A 17026-nucleotide genomic window follows, 5' to 3' on the forward strand; every position below is an offset into this window, starting at 1 on the left:
GGCTGCTGAGAAGCCAAGTCCAGCCACCGCACTGCCCCCACCCCACTGCCGTGCCATCTGGCCCCACAGGCTACAGCTCACAGCCTGCCAAAGAGCCACATGTGGGGATAAGGCACACGGGGATAGTGCAGCTGTGCCTGGCAGTGCCAAGGAACCTGCTGCAGGCAGACAGAGTTACTTGCCCAACTGGGTTCTGACCACAGTCAGTATTTGCCTACTCCTGCCCCAAATATCACATGCTGGTTGTACCAGCTGATGCCATCTCTGGCAGGACAGTCTCACTACAGCTCACCACTACCACCACCACCTGGACGAGCACCTGGCTGGGGTCATCTGACCCCAGCACACTTTCCCCCCCAGGGCAGGGGGTTGGACTCGATGACCTACTGAGGGCCCTTTGGACCCTAACATCTAAGAATTTATGAACCTCATCCACTCCCATTCCTTAGATGAGATAACTTGGTTAATTTGCAGCTCCAGGCACCACTAATAATGGACTTCCTCTACTTCCACTATCCACGCAGGTTAGGATTTGGCCAGTAACCTCTCCACTCCATTCAGTAGGGGGCAAGGCTCCCCTGGAATATTGTGACCAGTTTTGGACACCGCACTTCAAGGACAATATAGACCCACAAGAAATAGCCTGGTGGAGAGCACCAAAAAGATTAGAAGTCTGGGGAACACAATTTATGAGGAAAGGTTGGAAAAACTAGGATTACATTGTCTGGCAAAGAAAAGATGGCCCCACCCCTCAGTCTTCAAATATGTGAAGGGTAGCTATGAAGAGGATGGTGATAAATTCTCTGTGGGCAGGATGGGAAGTAATGATCTTAAATTGCAACAAGGGAAATTTAGTCTGGATGGTAGGAAGAACTTTCTAGCTCAGCAGGTAGCTCAACAGTTCAGCAGGTTACCTAGAGAGGTGGTGGGGTCTCCATTACTGGAAGTTTTTAAGAACAAGTCAAACACAGACTTGAATGAGATGATTTAGGGATGATCCTGCCTTGAGCTAGGGGTTGGATTAGATCAGGGGTGTCCAACCTTTTTGAATGTGGGGCCGGATCATGAACTTTTTACCACCTAGTGGGCTGGTGAGCCATATTCAAAGACCTCACAGGAAGCAGTAGCGCATCAGGAAGTGATGTCATGTGACCTTTGATACCAATGAAGTTGCAGGAAGCGACAATGAAGTGGGTCTGGAAGCATGGCTTAAAACCCAAAATAAAAACAATATAAAAGCCACAATGAAATAATACCAAAACACTTGACTAAAATAAACACTTTCACTTCTACTCACTTCTCAGTGAATGAAAGAAGCAGAACGCAGGCTTGCCCTGGGACACCAGGGCGTACAGCACCAGGTAGAGGAAGCCGCGGAGGAGCAGCCAGCTGTTAGAGGAGGAGAAGCAACGCCTCAGGACACTGCCCGGCTCCATTGGAGATGAGGAGCCCAGTCTTCACACGCGGCCACGCACGCGTAGCCCGTCTCCCTCCTCGCCCCCAGCTCCCATGGAAGAGGGGGAAGGCATGAGTGTGACTTTGTGCTTCCTCCTCACGAGCACACGCATGTGTGGCACCCCCACACGGGCTCCTCAGCATCCTACCTGAGGACATAGCCCCGTTAACAGCCAGGCAGCCACATTTCATGTTCATGCACCCGTCCCCACACCGGACCGCGCTGCCCCTTCCCCACCGATGCAGTACGGCCCACCCCACGACACGGGGCTTAAAAGGAACCGCATGATTGGCACAGAGGGGGCGAGGGGGCACCTCAGCCCGGGCCCAGGGACCCGCCTGGAGCAAGCTCACCCACCCTGGCCTCCATGGCTGCGGTCGGGGGAGCTGAGAGAGGGGGCCCTGCTCCCCCCGGGGAAAGGGGCAGCAATCACCAGGCAGCCAACTGCTTCGTAGTCTGTGTTCGCCAGACACCTGGGCTTGGGGAGGGACGAGGGGTGGGAACAAAAGCAAAGTGTTTACTTTCGTTTCCCATTGCAGTACCTCGGGCCTCAGAAAATGGCTTGGCGGGCGCATGATGGCCTGCGGGCCATTTGTTGGACAAGCCAGAATTAGATGGCCTTCTGAGGTCCCTTGCAGCCCTGCTTTTTCTGTGATATTCTCTCCAACAGCTGGGTTTTCCTCCATCTCCAAGGTACTAAAACAGATCTCAGGGTCAACCATGACCTAAAGAGAGGGGAGCTTCTCTTCTCATAACTGTCTTTCGGGTGAAGTATGAAACCAAGGCATGAACCACTCCAAGCCATTTAGATTCCAAAACATTTTGGCAAAACCCTCCATGTACCTGACCCACTTCCAACTAGGTCATTATGCAGCACATGCCCAATGTTGGATAATATTGTTCAGCAATGCCTGCAAAGTTACAATCATTGCCTTCAACCCCAGAGATGGCTGCACATCAACAGTGAGTGACAGATTGTCCTGGTACCTATAAAGACAAATTCTACTTCACATTTATGCTGGTGTAAACTGGAAAACAGAGGAGTGATGCTCAGTTTCAGTGAGATCTGGCCAAAGCCCTTTGGCATCTTGTGGGAGAGAAGACATCCGAAAAAACACAAAACTTATATGAGGATCACACATCCCTTTATTTCACAATGTCAGGTTTACATAGAAGCCTGTGCTTGCACCAACATTATAACCTGCTGGTTAGTTGTGCAAGGCAGGCAATAAGTGAGACACTTGCATTCCAGAAAGAAAAGTCACAGTTCACAGTTTATCAGGTCATCTCCCACCCGTTCTTACACGTGAATAAATTAAAGTGCTAGCACAAGCTAAAATACAGGCAGATACAGTCATTGCCCTGTAAAAGCAGCCTTGAATTTTCCAACACGGAAAAGCAGCAGCAGCAGCACTGGAATGGAGGAGGAGCCATCTTTTCCCAGGGACCAGACTCCTCAGTATGAAATGATCACTGGGAACAAGGGCATTTTAAATCAGTGAGTCAAAGTAATTGGCCAGTAAATGGTCCCCTTATTTCAACCTTTGTTCTATAGCTCAAACAAGTGTCTTGGTCCTTTTCAAGTAACCTTGGAAGAAGGAGAGGGACTTTCCACATCACCTGAAAGCAAAGACCATTGTGGCTGGCCCACTGGCAGGAAAGCACAAATTTGGAAAGCCCTGAAGTCTTACCCCTTCCTGCCTCCCAGGGTGATTCACACCACCTGAGCAGCAACAAGCTAAATCTTCCCTGCCCTACTCAGACAGGGCAAGGCAAACCAGCTACACCACATCAAACAATGCCCCCTTCCTGAAAGCTGATGGCCAATTAGAAAAGAAGAGAGTCACAATACTCTGAGTCCAAGTCTATTGCAACGTCTTTGCCCCCCTCCTTCATGTGGACCATGGGGATAGCAACTCTTCTTCCCTCCACAAAATACACTCAGGAGCACACAGACTAGAGTGGAATCCTTGCAGGTCTGTCTTTGCCCTGGTCGTTGCATATTATCTAGAAGGGGCACCAGCAAGGGTGTTTTGAGGCACTGCAGGTAAGGGAGTTCTCAGTGCTACAGTATAAGTCTGCTCAGGCTTTGGGAGATAGGAAGCAGAGCAAGGACAGCAAGGTCTGTCCTTGCTCTGAGACATCAGGGTCAAAGGATCCAGGGAATTCTCGAACCAGGAAGATGCTGACGAGATACCAGAAACTGAAGGGAACCGTGCCTAGCATGGGTGATTCTGATCCCTGAATTCTCAGGGATGTCTCAGGCTGAGGGCCAAAGCCAAACTCCAATCCACCCTTTTGACAGTGTTGGTTGTTTCATAGCCACTTCTGTGGTCACTGTTGCTGGGACTGGGCACTCTCCAGAGAGTCATCGGCTGAGAAGATGCTGGATCAGCTGTTGGAACTGCTCCCACTGCTGGTAGATGTACAGCTGGGTGTCCCAGAGTGCATTCACCAGGATAGCATCATTCACCTCATCTAGCATCACATCTGACTGCAGCTGTGGGTTGAACCTGTGGACACCGAGATGTTACCACCAGGTAGGGACAGCAGCAGAGACACAGTGAGGGGGGCAGGCAAGGACAGGGGCACAGATGCAGTGCCGCATGACAGAAAGTGAGGCATGCCACATTAGGGCCTTGAGGGAGGACAGAGGACCAAACAGATGGTGCTGTGTAAAAAGTGGGGGGGAGGGGATTTGAGGGGGGCAATGAGCCAAGGAAAGCTCTTACCGGAAATAATGGACGTCAGTCATCTCACACCAGGCCCTGGCCCGATCCACGGCTGGCCCATCTGCGTCAGTACACTGTCAGGGAAACAAGCCAGCTGTTAGGTCATGAAAGGCAATCTGCCCATCCACCAATACAGTCAGGCTCCCTTTGTTCCGAGTCCAACCATAAAAGGCCTCAGGGACAGAAAAACCACCACAAACCCATATTAGAAACCTATCAAAATGGTTTAAAAGGGCTTCTCTGCAAGCCATGTCACAGATCCCCCGTGGCAGAGGCCAGGCTTCTAATCCACCGTGGGGTGGCAGGCATAAGGACCTGGACTTAGAGTCACAGAACAGTAGGTCTGAAAGGGTCCTCAGGAGGCCATCTAATCCATACCCGTGCTTACAGCAGGATCACTTCTACTCATGTTTGTCCATACATACAGCCATGCTTGACTAACCTATTCCTAAAATACCATAAAGAACCCTGTTGCACAACTACAAGGCACATTGATTCAAAACACCAAGAACACCCTAACCTGCCATGGATAAAGCAGGAGTATGAGGGCAAATCAGATGCCCCACTGCTGTGAGCACTGTTAAAATATATCCAAGAGATTCAAAGAAGAGGATTATGGCTCCTCCACCCCACTACAGAAGGTAAAACTTCCTACAGTGCATGTCAATTTGGGGTCAGAGATAAGGTTATTGGTGGAGTTTTAACTCTGAACTTTCTACCTTTTTTATTTTGTTCACAAAACACGTTCTAATGAGCTGCTTTTTGTTAAATGAGCAAGAGAGTGAGCGAGCAAGCAAAAGAGCATCCCCATGACTGTTATGGATATCCATTCTTAGTGAGATTTTTGGTTAGAAATATCCTTAGATGTTAATGCTAATGCCATTGTCATAATTCAATACATGACATTTTTTCAGAAAGCAAACTAACTTCAGTTTCTCCAGGCTTGATGTGTTCAAACCAGACTCCAGTTCTAAAGTGAGAATTTTGCACCTACTACAAATTGAGCTCACAAATTTTATCAATGCAAAAAGTTGAGCCTTGCTTTGAAACTTACAACCAATTACTCAAATATGCCTATCTGATAAAGCACAGGTTTTCCACACTCATGCACAAAATACACACAATCTCCGCCATGAAACAGTATGTATAAAAATCCTAGGTAGAAAGTACCTTGATAAGAATGTGTTGAGAGAGGCCAGAGATTCCTAGCTGTAGTTTTGCAGAGGCAGATCATAATACAACCATCTAAAAAATGTGTATGTCCAATTCAAGAGGAATTCTTTAGGATGGACCACCTCAACCTTTTCCCCACCACTAACATCTTTTTATTCCTATGCTACTAACTCAGCCCATTGTCTAGAGCATGGGAAAACCTTTTTTTTGTACTCAACTGCTATGGACTTTTTAAAAGTTTAAGGGGGTGGGGGGCTGAAACAGGAGATGGTGGCATCCAAGATGGGGAATGATTGAAAACACCTTGATAGGGAAGAGGATCATCCTTATTCAGTTGGTATGTTTGGACAGGGACTCATCCAGGGAGCGCTCTCTCATGCAATCCTCATATCCTTGATTGAATTTAAATTGAAGATTTTTCCTTTTAAAATAGTGAGGCTTAACAAGAGATGCTGCCTCAGGTGCATCTGTTATACAGAGACCATCACTGCCTCATTTCTTCCTACCTACCCCATCCCCCAATACTTACACAGTCCACCACCATCTTGCCCAGCTCTCGGGCCCCAAAGACAGTCTTGGCTAGCTCCCAGGGGTTGGAGGGGCGGAAGACATCCACCGAGCTCACTGGGACCTGTGGAGGCTTCCCCGTCCCAAGAGAAACAACCACTCCCGGTTTCTTCACCTTCTGGCTCTGCCCCTATAGGAGATGGAGAAACAGAGTTTCATTACACAGCTCAAGGGGTTGAAGAGAAGAGAAGGGCCTACCCTGCTTCCACCACAACTCTTCTCCTCCTCCCACCAAAGCATCTCATACTCCATCACAGCCCTCCCCACTTCAGTTCTAAACTGCCCTGGCAGCAAGTGCCTATTGGATGTCTCATGGCCACCACTGTCCAGTAAACTCTGAAGCAGTATTCCCAGAATGCAGCTGCCAGCGCACCACACAAGATGTGGTGACAAATTAGCACTAATTGACCCTGCTATCTCCTCAGAGAGCAAACAGCCAGAGCCCAAGAAGCAGAAGTCTGGTTTTGCCTCAAGACTTCAGCCTCCAACCACAGCTAGGTTGGAACACCCTGGTAGGGAAGTGCTGGGAAGGGGCAACTTACTAACTGACTGTGGTGTGGATAAGACACAGGACTCTGGTGTCAGGGAGCTGCCAGTGACAGCACCTTTGACCCACATGGAGTCATTTATGACCCCCACCCTGCTGTAGCATCATGCTGGAGAGGGCTCAAGGTAGAGATGCAGGCTCAGGACTCCAGCCACTCTCTAATTCGCTCCCACCTTTCGAATTAATGACTTATTGTACTCGTGGATCTCGGTCAAGGCATCCAGGGTGGGATTGTTGGCTAGCAGGCCACCATCTAGAAAACGCCCAATGGGTCGGAAGTATGTCGGAGCAGCACCACTGCAGCGGGCAGCCCGCCACACCAGCTGGTCTGTGAGAACAGGAGAGAGCAAGCTGAACTGAGATGCAGGCTTCCTGCATATACAGGGGTACAAAACACTAAAACACCAAACAGGGAACAGGGAGGTTTGGGACTCCTAGAACTACTCCATTAGTTAGCTCCACCCCCCTTCCTCACCACATCGTGGTCCTTACCAAGATTTACTGAAGAATCTTTTTGTTTAAAAAAAAAAAAAAAGGTATTCCCCCCCCCATTCAACCTCCTTAGCCAAAATCATCCCTGTTTTAATTCTTTTGCTGTCAGTGGAGTTACTCTAGGGATGAACCTAGAGTATGGCACAGATTCATTCATTAGACAGAGAGGATGGAGATGACTTCCACTAGAACCTATCCACATGGCTAGATGAGAATGTACTTTCCAACTGTCTAGTGGCTCTTCTGCACTGCTCTTTGCCTGATGTTGCAAAGAAAGCAACAGAATTTGGGCATCCCCATTTCTTCTGCAAAGCAGCAGAGCACATCCCCAGTTGACTGAGGTACCCTGCTATGGTTTATTAAGGCAGCAGATCAGGAACAGTCATAGAAGGATGGGAGAGAAAGAGCAAGCTGAATGAGAAACTCTCTCTCAGACCAAGCTCTGGAGTGCTAATGGGAAATAACCCACTGTCAGGAGGTACTGTTTTGCACAGAAAGAGGGAAGGAGGCAAAAGACTTCTGTTCTTTGAGGCAAAGCCCTCTCTTCTGCCAGTCACCTGGACTAATGAAATCTGGTGCTGACACCGTTTACCTTCTGGCTTGGTCAGTGGTTTGAAGGAAGCTGTTGTCTTGTAATTGGGCCCTATTCTAGTCTCTGGGGCCTGGTAGTTCCGGAAGAGGTGGAGCTCAGCTGGCTGCCGGTCACATAGGGTCCCCGTTACCATGACCCTGTCAAAGGTGAAGGGAGGAACCAAGGTGAGTGCTGAAACCAATGCAATTATATGCTGCCAACCTGTGCATCCTTCTCCAAGTCAGGCCCATGACAAGGTTTAACACTTCACTACAGAGGCTGCCAATGGGAGCAGAGCAAGGTCAAGCAGCCCTCATAAAAATCCCAACCAGCACAGCCCCAGGTAAAACTCACTTGGGTTTCTGGACTTCTGTCATCTTGGTGTGCTCTCCAAACTCCCTCTTCAGGAACTCATTCAGGGGCTCTGACTCATAAGGCCGTGACCCTCGGAACACTTCATCCTTCATGCGGAAGTACAGGCACCGCAGGTAATCCATGGACTTCCCTGGAACACAGCACAGCACCACCAGTCACCACGAGAGTGCCAGGCAGAAGTGCAGATCTGGCCACACTCAGGGGATCAGAGTGCAGATGACCCAAGCCAGCAACAGAGGTGGAAGAACCCCTCCCAGCAGCCTCTGAAGCCAGGCTTGGAGTTACCAGGAAGCCTTGAAGGGAGGGGATCCGTTCAGCACCAACTCCAAAGGCAAGAAGAAAGTGCTGATGGACTAAATTCTAGTACTCGATTGGTGAGACCTGCTGACTGCTTGCCAAATGACTTCCCACACCTCTTCCTAGGAGGCAAACCCCTCTCAGCTAGAAGCAATAAGCCACAGCCAATGGCTCCCATTCACTTTGCTACCTCTTCCATTTCTCCACATGCCAAAGCAGGGTGCTTCAGCCCCGCCAACCAAACCACCACTTACCATGTACGATAGCCAGTGCAAGGATCCCTCCTGTGCTTGTCCCTGCAATCCAGTCAAAGAGGTCCCTGATGGGACGGCCTGTAGCTTTCTCAATAGCAATGAGAAGCTGGATAAGCACCAGGCCTCGGATGCCCCCTCCATCCAGACACAGGACACGGTCGAGACTAGAAGGGAGCAAGGAGACAGGAGCTGGGTTACAAAGCAGAAGATGTTGTATATCAGATGGCAATACTGCTCTCTACTAGTCTGTGGTCAAGCCCCTAACCAAATACCCAACCCTCCCTTAGCCGTCAGAGATTTCCTGCAACCCTCCACAAGTGTCCCAGCTCTCACTCCACTTGCTAAATCCTCCTGTGTCCTAGAATCACCTATCTGGTCTCTCAAACACCTTCAGTTTCTTTTCCATTACTGCCTCTACCATGATCAAATCCCAGACACATCCCGAGCAGTTTTCTGAGCATCTCACCTGGAAATTAGGAGGACACTGCAGGGCCTAAGCAGGATGTAGTAATATTAAGTCAGAAGTCACCAGCTTTCTCCAGACAAAAGACTGCACTGCAGAAAGCCATCTTCCCACCACAGCCACAGCCACACATTCCTCCCACCATGGGAATACACTGTTGCCACATTAAGTCTATTATCTATTTGAATACTGATCTTTTAGGAGCAACATCCAGCTAGTGTGTGTTTGAGACTATGGGGTAGACACATCTCCCAGACTTTTGCAGGCACCAAATTCACAACTTCCCACCCCTTGCCAGGTGCCAAAACATTTGCCTCTCCCTATGACATATCTTCAACATGATGAAACATGTGATGAAACATCTTCACATGATGAAACAAGTGATGATTGCAATGGATGGATCTTCACCTTGTACAAACAGGAGTAGCTCCACCTGTTGTCAACAGTCAGCAACAAAGTACCTGGCAGCATTGTCAGCGACAACCATGCATTCTTATGGGGTACCATGGATCAGACTTGGACAGAGCTGCACTGATGTACATTTAGTGTTGTCATTTAATGTACTAATCCCTCTCCCCTCCACCCCGCATTGCCAGCAGCCCCTTCCCACTTCTTCCCCACAACAATTTCTAATCTGCAGTCCCAGAGGATTACAGAAATGAGAGACCCCACTGCAGATTTTAAGACCTACATACCAGAGTACTCAGAGCCTTTTTTATGCTCCCCGCACAACACAGAACCTCAAGGAGGCAGAGAACCACAGCTCCTCATGGCTGGCAGGCAGGTACCCCTTCCTCCCCTGTGCTGCTAAGATAGCAGGGGATGTAGTATAACCCCCCACCATGCTAGAAGTCAGGGTCCTCATACTGTGTGGAGCTCTGCTACAAGAAGTCCTCCCGCTGGGAGCCATTTCCTTGGAGGAGGGCTGCAATTCACTACTCCCAGCCTCCCTGAAGCATGTGTTAGCATGGTTAATGAGGCAGGCTAGTTCTCACTATGGATGCAAACCCTCGTATAGGAAGGATGTGGAGTGATGCACACAGCAAGGAGTTACCTAGCTCTGTACCCCAAACTATACTCCCTTCCGACCCCCTGCAAATCACCACCAGTTCCACCGCCCATCCTGCTCTCTGCTGCCCCCACCAGTGTCCTTCACCAGATTCTCAAACTCTGTCCACCTCCCCCTTCTCTCCTCCCTCTGTGGGAGCAACCCTTCATCAGAATCTTTCTACCCAATACTTGCATAGAACCTAGTTTAACACCAAATTTCCCTTTTGAACAGCAAAACACAGACAGCTTTTTGTTTTGCTGTGAAGGATTTTTCAATTGCCTTTCCTAGCCCAGCACCCTGCTGCCTGCCCTCCAGTTGCAGCATCATCTCCCCATCACTTACAGGGAGTCTGCCCACCAGCACCTCCTCCTCCCCTCCATGGCACTTCATGTCATCACCCATGGGCTGGCCCCCCTTCTCCAGCCATTACATGTATGCTGCTGCTGCTGCTAATCAGTGTAGAACTTGGCATGGAGCCGCGCAGACATCAGGGCCAGGGGTAGAACAAGGGAGGAGGTAACTGCAAGGCCCGAGCTGATTTTTCAGCAGCAAGGAGCAGCAGATGCCAGGGGTAGAGCTGGCAGATGTTTAGTTTCTAAACTAAAGGCAGAGCTAGAGAGGCCAGCAGATGAAGAAGGAGCAGTCGTGGGAATACAGCTTTCATAGCAAAAGATCTATGTACTGCAAAGGGATGAGAAGTTTGACTCCAGCACCTCAGCAAGGGCAGCACAACAACGCACAGCACAGCACTCTGCCTAGCTCCAAGACCGAGAGTGCTTTGCATTATGAGGGAGGCAAAATGCACTCCCCCTCACTCCTCCCCGATTTGTGTCTCATTAACACAGTTCCTCACTCACTTGCTCTTCCCATCGCTGACAGAGTCCACGACATCCGGCGTTTTCAGCATGTAGCCAAGTGCCGTGGAAATATGGATAACATCTTCAAACCCTGGAGAGGCACAGAGGTGCGTGCATAGAGGAAGAGAGGGTTAGCCCAGTAATGGAAGGAGAGGAGCTTTTGCCCTATTTGGAATACCAGGACTGGAAATATTTCCAGCTGGGGTTTCCTCTTCCCCACTTTCTGCCCTCTCCCCCTACGTCCTCTACATTCTATTGGGCAGAAATCAGAGAGGGGTAGCACCTTAAATACTAACTTGTTTAGAAAGGGGTACATTTTAATAGAGGACGTCCTTTGTCAGATGTCACCCCGCCATGCCTTCTGCCTAATTTCAGATTCACATGGCTAACTGCCTTCCTTCATTCTACCAGTAGCAGGAAAAGGCTTATTGGAGCACAGTTATGTTCCAATGCACAGCTGCTCCCAGAATAACCATCTTCAGTACCTCCATAGCCTGTGCAACAGAGCTTCCATTATCTGCCTTGGAAAACTGCTGCAATGAACCAGGTCCTGCCAGCAGGAAATATTTTATAACAGCCAGCCAAAAATTTGCTCAGTTCTGCCTTAGTGATATCTTCTGGCTATTCAAATTGAAATGCTCTGAGACAGAAACTTGAAAAATAGAGTTGGAAGGGATGCCAGGAGGTCATCTAGTCCAACCAGCTGCTCAGAGCAGGATCACCACCATCTATTCTAAGCTGTCCTGGAGATGTGTTTGTCTAAAGGAGATTCCACACCCTCTTCAAGCCATCTGCTCCAGTGGTCGACCACCCTCTGTGTTATTAAAAATACATCTAATATAGCTAATCCCCAAAAGAGAAGCAGAACATGGCAGAAGGCACAAGGTGAGATGCCTGCAAATGCTTATTCCATTCCCTGCTAGTCCTTACTTAGCCAAATTATATCTAGTTAACAGGTTTTCTTTCAAAAAGCCAGGCCATTAATCATCCTCTCCACCATCTCACTCCCCCAGAGAGCTGGTTAATAAACACCAAAGCCTTCACTGGGAGGACCCAGTGAATGCTTTATTACATCAGCACCAAGATCAAAAGGTCCCTATCCCTCCACCCCCCAAACAAGTCCCCTCAGTAGCCCCAAGGCAACACACCCAGAAGCACTAGTTCTACCCTTCTTTGGGCAGAAGAAATCAAACCCCTGAGAGAAGGGAGCCCGAGAGTTTTCAGATAGATCCAGAGGAGCAGGTTGACAAGCAGAGGAGGAGGAGAAGAAAGAGAAAAAAGGCAGGTTTCAACAACTACTGCAAGTGTGGGAATGAGGGAAAAACCTAGGTCTAATTTCAAGACTATATACTCTAAGCATGGAGCTGTGGGGGTCACTGTCTAGCCATTACCCCTCTGTGCAGAGTTCCAGGCCCCACCATAGGAGCATGAAGCCAAATTTGGCCGAGATGAGGTGCCAGCCTGTGAAACCAAAATAAAAACAGGGGAGGAAGAAAATACATATTACTGCTAGTGTTTGGGAAGAGCCTGAGGATCCTCAGAGGAGTATGGTAACTGATCTAGTCTCATTGCACAGACTCTGCTGCCTGAGAAAAATAACAGCCCCATCTCAGCAGTATGTCAGAAGCCTAATCCTGGAAAGACTCCCATACACCTATAAAGCACTCATTAGGGAAGAGGGGCACTTAGTCCTGGGCTGTGGGACTCCAGGGTATACAGACATATGCTGCTGTGGACGTAAAAGAGAAATCCATATTTTCAGACAATACCCCAGAGGAATGGTGCCCTGGCACGAAAGGGCTGTTACCCTTCACAGGAAAACCCTGGCAGGCAGTCACTTCCTCCAAGAAGGTGAACAAGAGATAAGCCATTTCTCCTCCAATGCTCTGCCCTTATGCACCACTTCACCCACCACTGAGACCCTAATGCTGGAGCTGGAAAAAAAAATCTATGTCCAGGTTTCCATACATCCTTATGCTTCATCCTTGCACTTTGGAAGCTTTCTGGATCCAGAATTCACATCCACCCAGATCTCCCTCCTTAGCTCACCTGTTCCCCTCCTGCCAGTCACTGAGAGTAACGAGAATGGAGAACTCATAAAACAAAACAAGCTGCACCCTTCCCTCTCTGCCTCTCCCCTGGGTGGAGAGGGGTATCGTCACATGTGGGAGTATACTCCCAAGTTTTCTCCCAGAGCAATGGGACCAGTCACACCAAGACACCTCTTCCCTGCTTGACACACTGCAGTTGCACCAGTGAAAATTCAAACAAGGACAGATAGACCTGATTCTAGGAAGGTTGAGTTAAAGGCAATGAGAGCTGAAAGAGGACAGGGTCTACCTCACCCTCCAACCACCCTCAACAGACCAGCCTGGGTAGAAGACCTCAGAGAAGACTGAGGATAAAGAAGGGAAGAGCAAGAGGCAGGACTGGGGAGGGCGTTACCTAAGCCGCGGCTCTTGTTCCGTGGGGGAGGTGGTCTTGCCGGGGGGGTGGAAGAGAACGGTGGTGGTGGCAGCTCTGAGGACACCAAGCTGGGGGATTCGGGTTTGGGTGGGTGGCAGCGTTCAGCCCCTACAGTTTGTAGCAGGTCTAAGAGCACCTTCCGGTTAGTACCTTGGGTGGGAGGGGAGTCACACGTACAAGAAAGAGAATCAATCCACAAATCAAGGGGTTGTTCCAAACAGCACCACTGCCTGGGCTGTCAAAGCAGTGTTTGTTTGTGTCTAATAATGACCTACTGGGAAGAGGATGGGGGAGTGGGGGGGAAAGAGGGCAAGGCAGGGATCACACTTTCGGCCTCCCTCCACAACCAGCCATTAGTCAGGGCGTTGCTGGTGTCCCTGATCCTATATGTCCCAGCCACCTTATGTCACAAGTGCCATCTTCCAAAGCCAACATTTAAAGGGCCAGGTGTGACTGCACCTTGCCAAGTCCAGAGGAGCTGCCCTGCCTCACCATGTGTGGGCAGCATCTGACAACCCAGCCTGGAAAAGAGGCATGTGCACCTGGCTCTCTTTAAGGTACATCCCATTCCCTACTTCCCCTCTCCTTCTCAGGGCTTTCTTCCCCTTGCCCCCCTACTGTCTCTCTCACCTTTGCTGGTCCTGGCTGCCACTAGTCCTGGTGTCTCCCCAAAGTCATTGGGGATGTCCACATCTGCTCCGAACACAATAAGGGCCTTGATCATATCCAGCTGGTCATGCTGTAAGATAGGAGGTTCTAGCCATCAGCAACTTTCCCCTTCCCCTCTTGCCACCACTGATGTGCCTGAGCCTCATCACCCTCCTCTTTACTAGCTCCCTTGGGTGCCCCAGCTACCCAAGGGTGCCTCGCTGAATTCAACTCTTTCCCAACACCTGGAACTCCAAGGGTGAGGGCTTATGGTGTAATCATTACCACAGCTGGACACAAAACCCAGCTGGAGGCACGGAAGAGATGAGAAGCACATGCTAACCCCCTTTCACCAAAAGGAGGGGTGGAGCCTCCTCTCTGGTATTTTCATGCCAGGATCCTGCAGAAAATACTCCCTCTAACCCTCATGGATGTGCAGAGCCATCAGCAACTCATGAGAAACTCACCTTCATGGCCAGGTGCAGTGGGGTGTTGCCATCCTGCCCCTTGGTATTTGTGAGGGCCCCATGTGTCACCAGCACCATGGCACAGTCAAAGCGTCCCCGTTTGACCATGATGTGCAAAGCTGTGTCAGCTGTGTTGCTGACGGCATTCACTTCACAGCCACACATCAGCAGCAGTCGGGTCATCTGTACCCCAAAGGTGCAAGCAGGAAGGGAAAACAAGAAAAGGGGAAAGCTTCAGTGTAACAGCCAGGAAGGGCAAAGTACTCCCAGAGGCAGGATACACCAGAAAAAAAATCAGCAGTGGAACCATGCTGGAGGTTGCAATGGTGGGAAGAAGTGAGTGGAGACAATCCCCAGCAGTTCAAACTCAGTTACAAATCCCTGAATGGCCATGCTGGGACTTGTGGACTTTTGCAAGATTTCTCTCACATTTGGTACAGAAGCAGCTGTTCACTTTAATGACTAACTGATGCTGGTGAGCATCTCTGTCTCACAATGCTACACTGCCTACAAGCACAGAGCCAGAGCTGAATGAAAAAAAACAAAAAAAAAACCCAGCAACCCAAAAACAAACTCTTGAGAGGACTAGTCTCTGGCAAGAAACTGCCAAGCGGGAGGGAGGAAGGGACAGAGGGGGAAGGAGATTCTATGTGGATATTGCCAAAATCCTCATGCATTCCTCCTGTTCCTCTTCACAATCCAAGCAGATTTAAATCTCAGTAGTTGCATGAGATAACTCCACGGAGGATGCAGAGAGATGTCAGTAAATCAGCAGAAGGCACTCTCCATCTAAAAACAGCTCCGAATCCATGTCCTCACACTGCATCAGGGGACAACGTGCCCTTGCAAAAGCCACATTTTGGTGTGAGGTATAAAATCTACGCCAGGGTAACAGTATCCACCCCAGCCATGGGGCCACTTCCCATTATGGATGATTACAAGGTATCTACCAAAGTTCCCCTTATCACTGCCATTAAAGAAGTTGCTCTTCAATTCCCCTTAGGCACTGTTGTGCATTTATGATGGCACAAAAAGTTCTACCCTAGAGGGGGCCTCAGACCAAAAGCAGTACCTTCCACTACTCAGCAAAAGAGGAAAGAAGAACAATCTGGAAACCTAGCAGCCATGGATAAACTAGGGCAGAGGTTCCCAACCACCGGGCTGCAGCCTGCTACTGGGCCACGAAGGGTTGGGTGCCAGGTCATGGCACAAACTTTAACCAGCTCCCAGTGGCGGCGGCTCAGCCCTCACTAGCTTGCTCCTCGGGCACGCGCTGCCCCCAGCCACATCTCTCCTCCTGGCCTCGCTCCGCTGCCAGCCCATGGTATAAGAAAGGTTGGGAAACTCTGAACTACGGTCAGCCCACATGGTCATCTCATGGTTGGGCTTTGGAGCTCTTTTTCCAGAGTGTATGGGCCTGATCTTCAGCTGGCACCATTGGAAGAGAGACTGTTCTACTTGGGAGTCCAAACGTCCAAGGCTTGTATATGCCATTTGCAGCCTGCCTTTCTGGAGCCTTACTAGACGCTGTACTCTAAATGGCTTCCCAGAGACACAGAACCTTGCTGGAAGGGGAACGTTTCTGGCTGGAGGTATTATGAGACAGAACACAAACAAGCAAACGCAGTGCAGTGGGGCTGCTATGCATCTTAATATGCCACCTACCCACTACCAACATGTCCTCCACCTGCTGGAGGACATGCCTACCTCAGCATTTTTGGCCCAGTGGAGTGGAGTTCCTCCATAGCGTGGATCCCTGGACTGCACCTGACTGACATCAGTGTTGAGGATGGCTTGTGCACAACTGTGGGAAGAAACAAAGCTAAAGCACAGACAAAGACAAAGGTCCCACAGCCTGTCAACAATCTGCAATGTTTCTACCACAGTAGCACATGGGGAAACTGGGAGCAAAACAGCCCCCTCACCCATGGAGTTGTGCCACTGAGTAGCACCCAGCAGGCCAGAAGCTGGCCTGTGGGATCAGCATCAGCTGGTGGTGCCCTGCCAGGGACCATTCAAGGAGGCAGGTGAGCCCTAAACAGAGACAGGCTGGGCCGTGTCTAGCAAGCCACTAACAACCACCCCATAGGCTCCACTCCAAGGAAGGCCACCAAGAGGCACCTGAGCCAGTCCACAACCTCCTGGTATTTGTTCTATCCCAGTGAGACTCATAGGCACTGGGAAGAAAGCCAATGAGTCCATGCCAGTAAACAGTGCTCTGGACACTGATCCATTCTCAGCCAGCCCTGACAAGCTACGTGCCAGGGTACTCAAGGAGCTGGCGAGCATCATAGCCCAGCCCCTGGCACAGATCTTTGAAAACTCCTGGCACTTTGGTGTAGTACCCAAAGACTGGAAGAAGGCCAATGTGGTGCCCATCTTCAAGAAAGGGAGGAAAGTGGATCCGGCTAACTACAGGCCCATCAGCCTGACTTCTATCCCAGGGAAGATCTTAGAAAAGTTTATTAAAGAGGCTATCCTTAATGGACTGGCTGATGCCAACAGCCTAAGGGATAGCCAGCACAGGTTTGTTGTGGGTAGGTCTTGCTTGACCAATCTCATTTCCTTCTACAATCAGGTGACCTATCACCTGGACAAGGGAGAAGAGAT

The 17026-nt window shown here is 49.8% G+C and overlaps 1 protein-coding gene across 1 annotated transcript in view; it reads right to left on the reverse strand.

Moving 5' to 3' along the window:
- Positions 1-2582: 2582 nt before the first annotated feature.
- PLA2G6 (phospholipase A2 group VI) overlaps positions 2583-17026 on the reverse strand; it is a 26216-nt gene continuing 11772 nt past the window's right edge. Inside the window, exons 6-17 of the mRNA XM_019543905.1 lie at positions 16124-16388; positions 14417-14599; positions 13932-14040; positions 13281-13451; positions 10836-10926; positions 8465-8628; positions 7893-8043; positions 7560-7696; positions 6649-6803; positions 5891-6058; positions 4189-4262; positions 2583-3969 (exon numbers count right to left, since the gene is read on the reverse strand). Coding sequence (XP_019399450.1) covers positions 3825-3969; positions 4189-4262; positions 5891-6058; positions 6649-6803; positions 7560-7696; positions 7893-8043; positions 8465-8628; positions 10836-10926; positions 13281-13451; positions 13932-14040; positions 14417-14599; positions 16124-16388 — 1813 coding nt within the window. The 3' untranslated portion in view covers positions 2583-3824. The remainder of the gene's footprint in view (positions 3970-4188; positions 4263-5890; positions 6059-6648; positions 6804-7559; positions 7697-7892; positions 8044-8464; positions 8629-10835; positions 10927-13280; positions 13452-13931; positions 14041-14416; positions 14600-16123; positions 16389-17026) is intronic.

The sequence above is a fragment of the Crocodylus porosus genome, unplaced genomic scaffold (genome assembly GCF_001723895.1).
Source record: "Crocodylus porosus isolate Cpor-Errol unplaced genomic scaffold, CroPor_comp1, whole genome shotgun sequence".
NCBI lineage: Eukaryota > Metazoa > Chordata > Crocodylia > Crocodylidae > Crocodylus > Crocodylus porosus.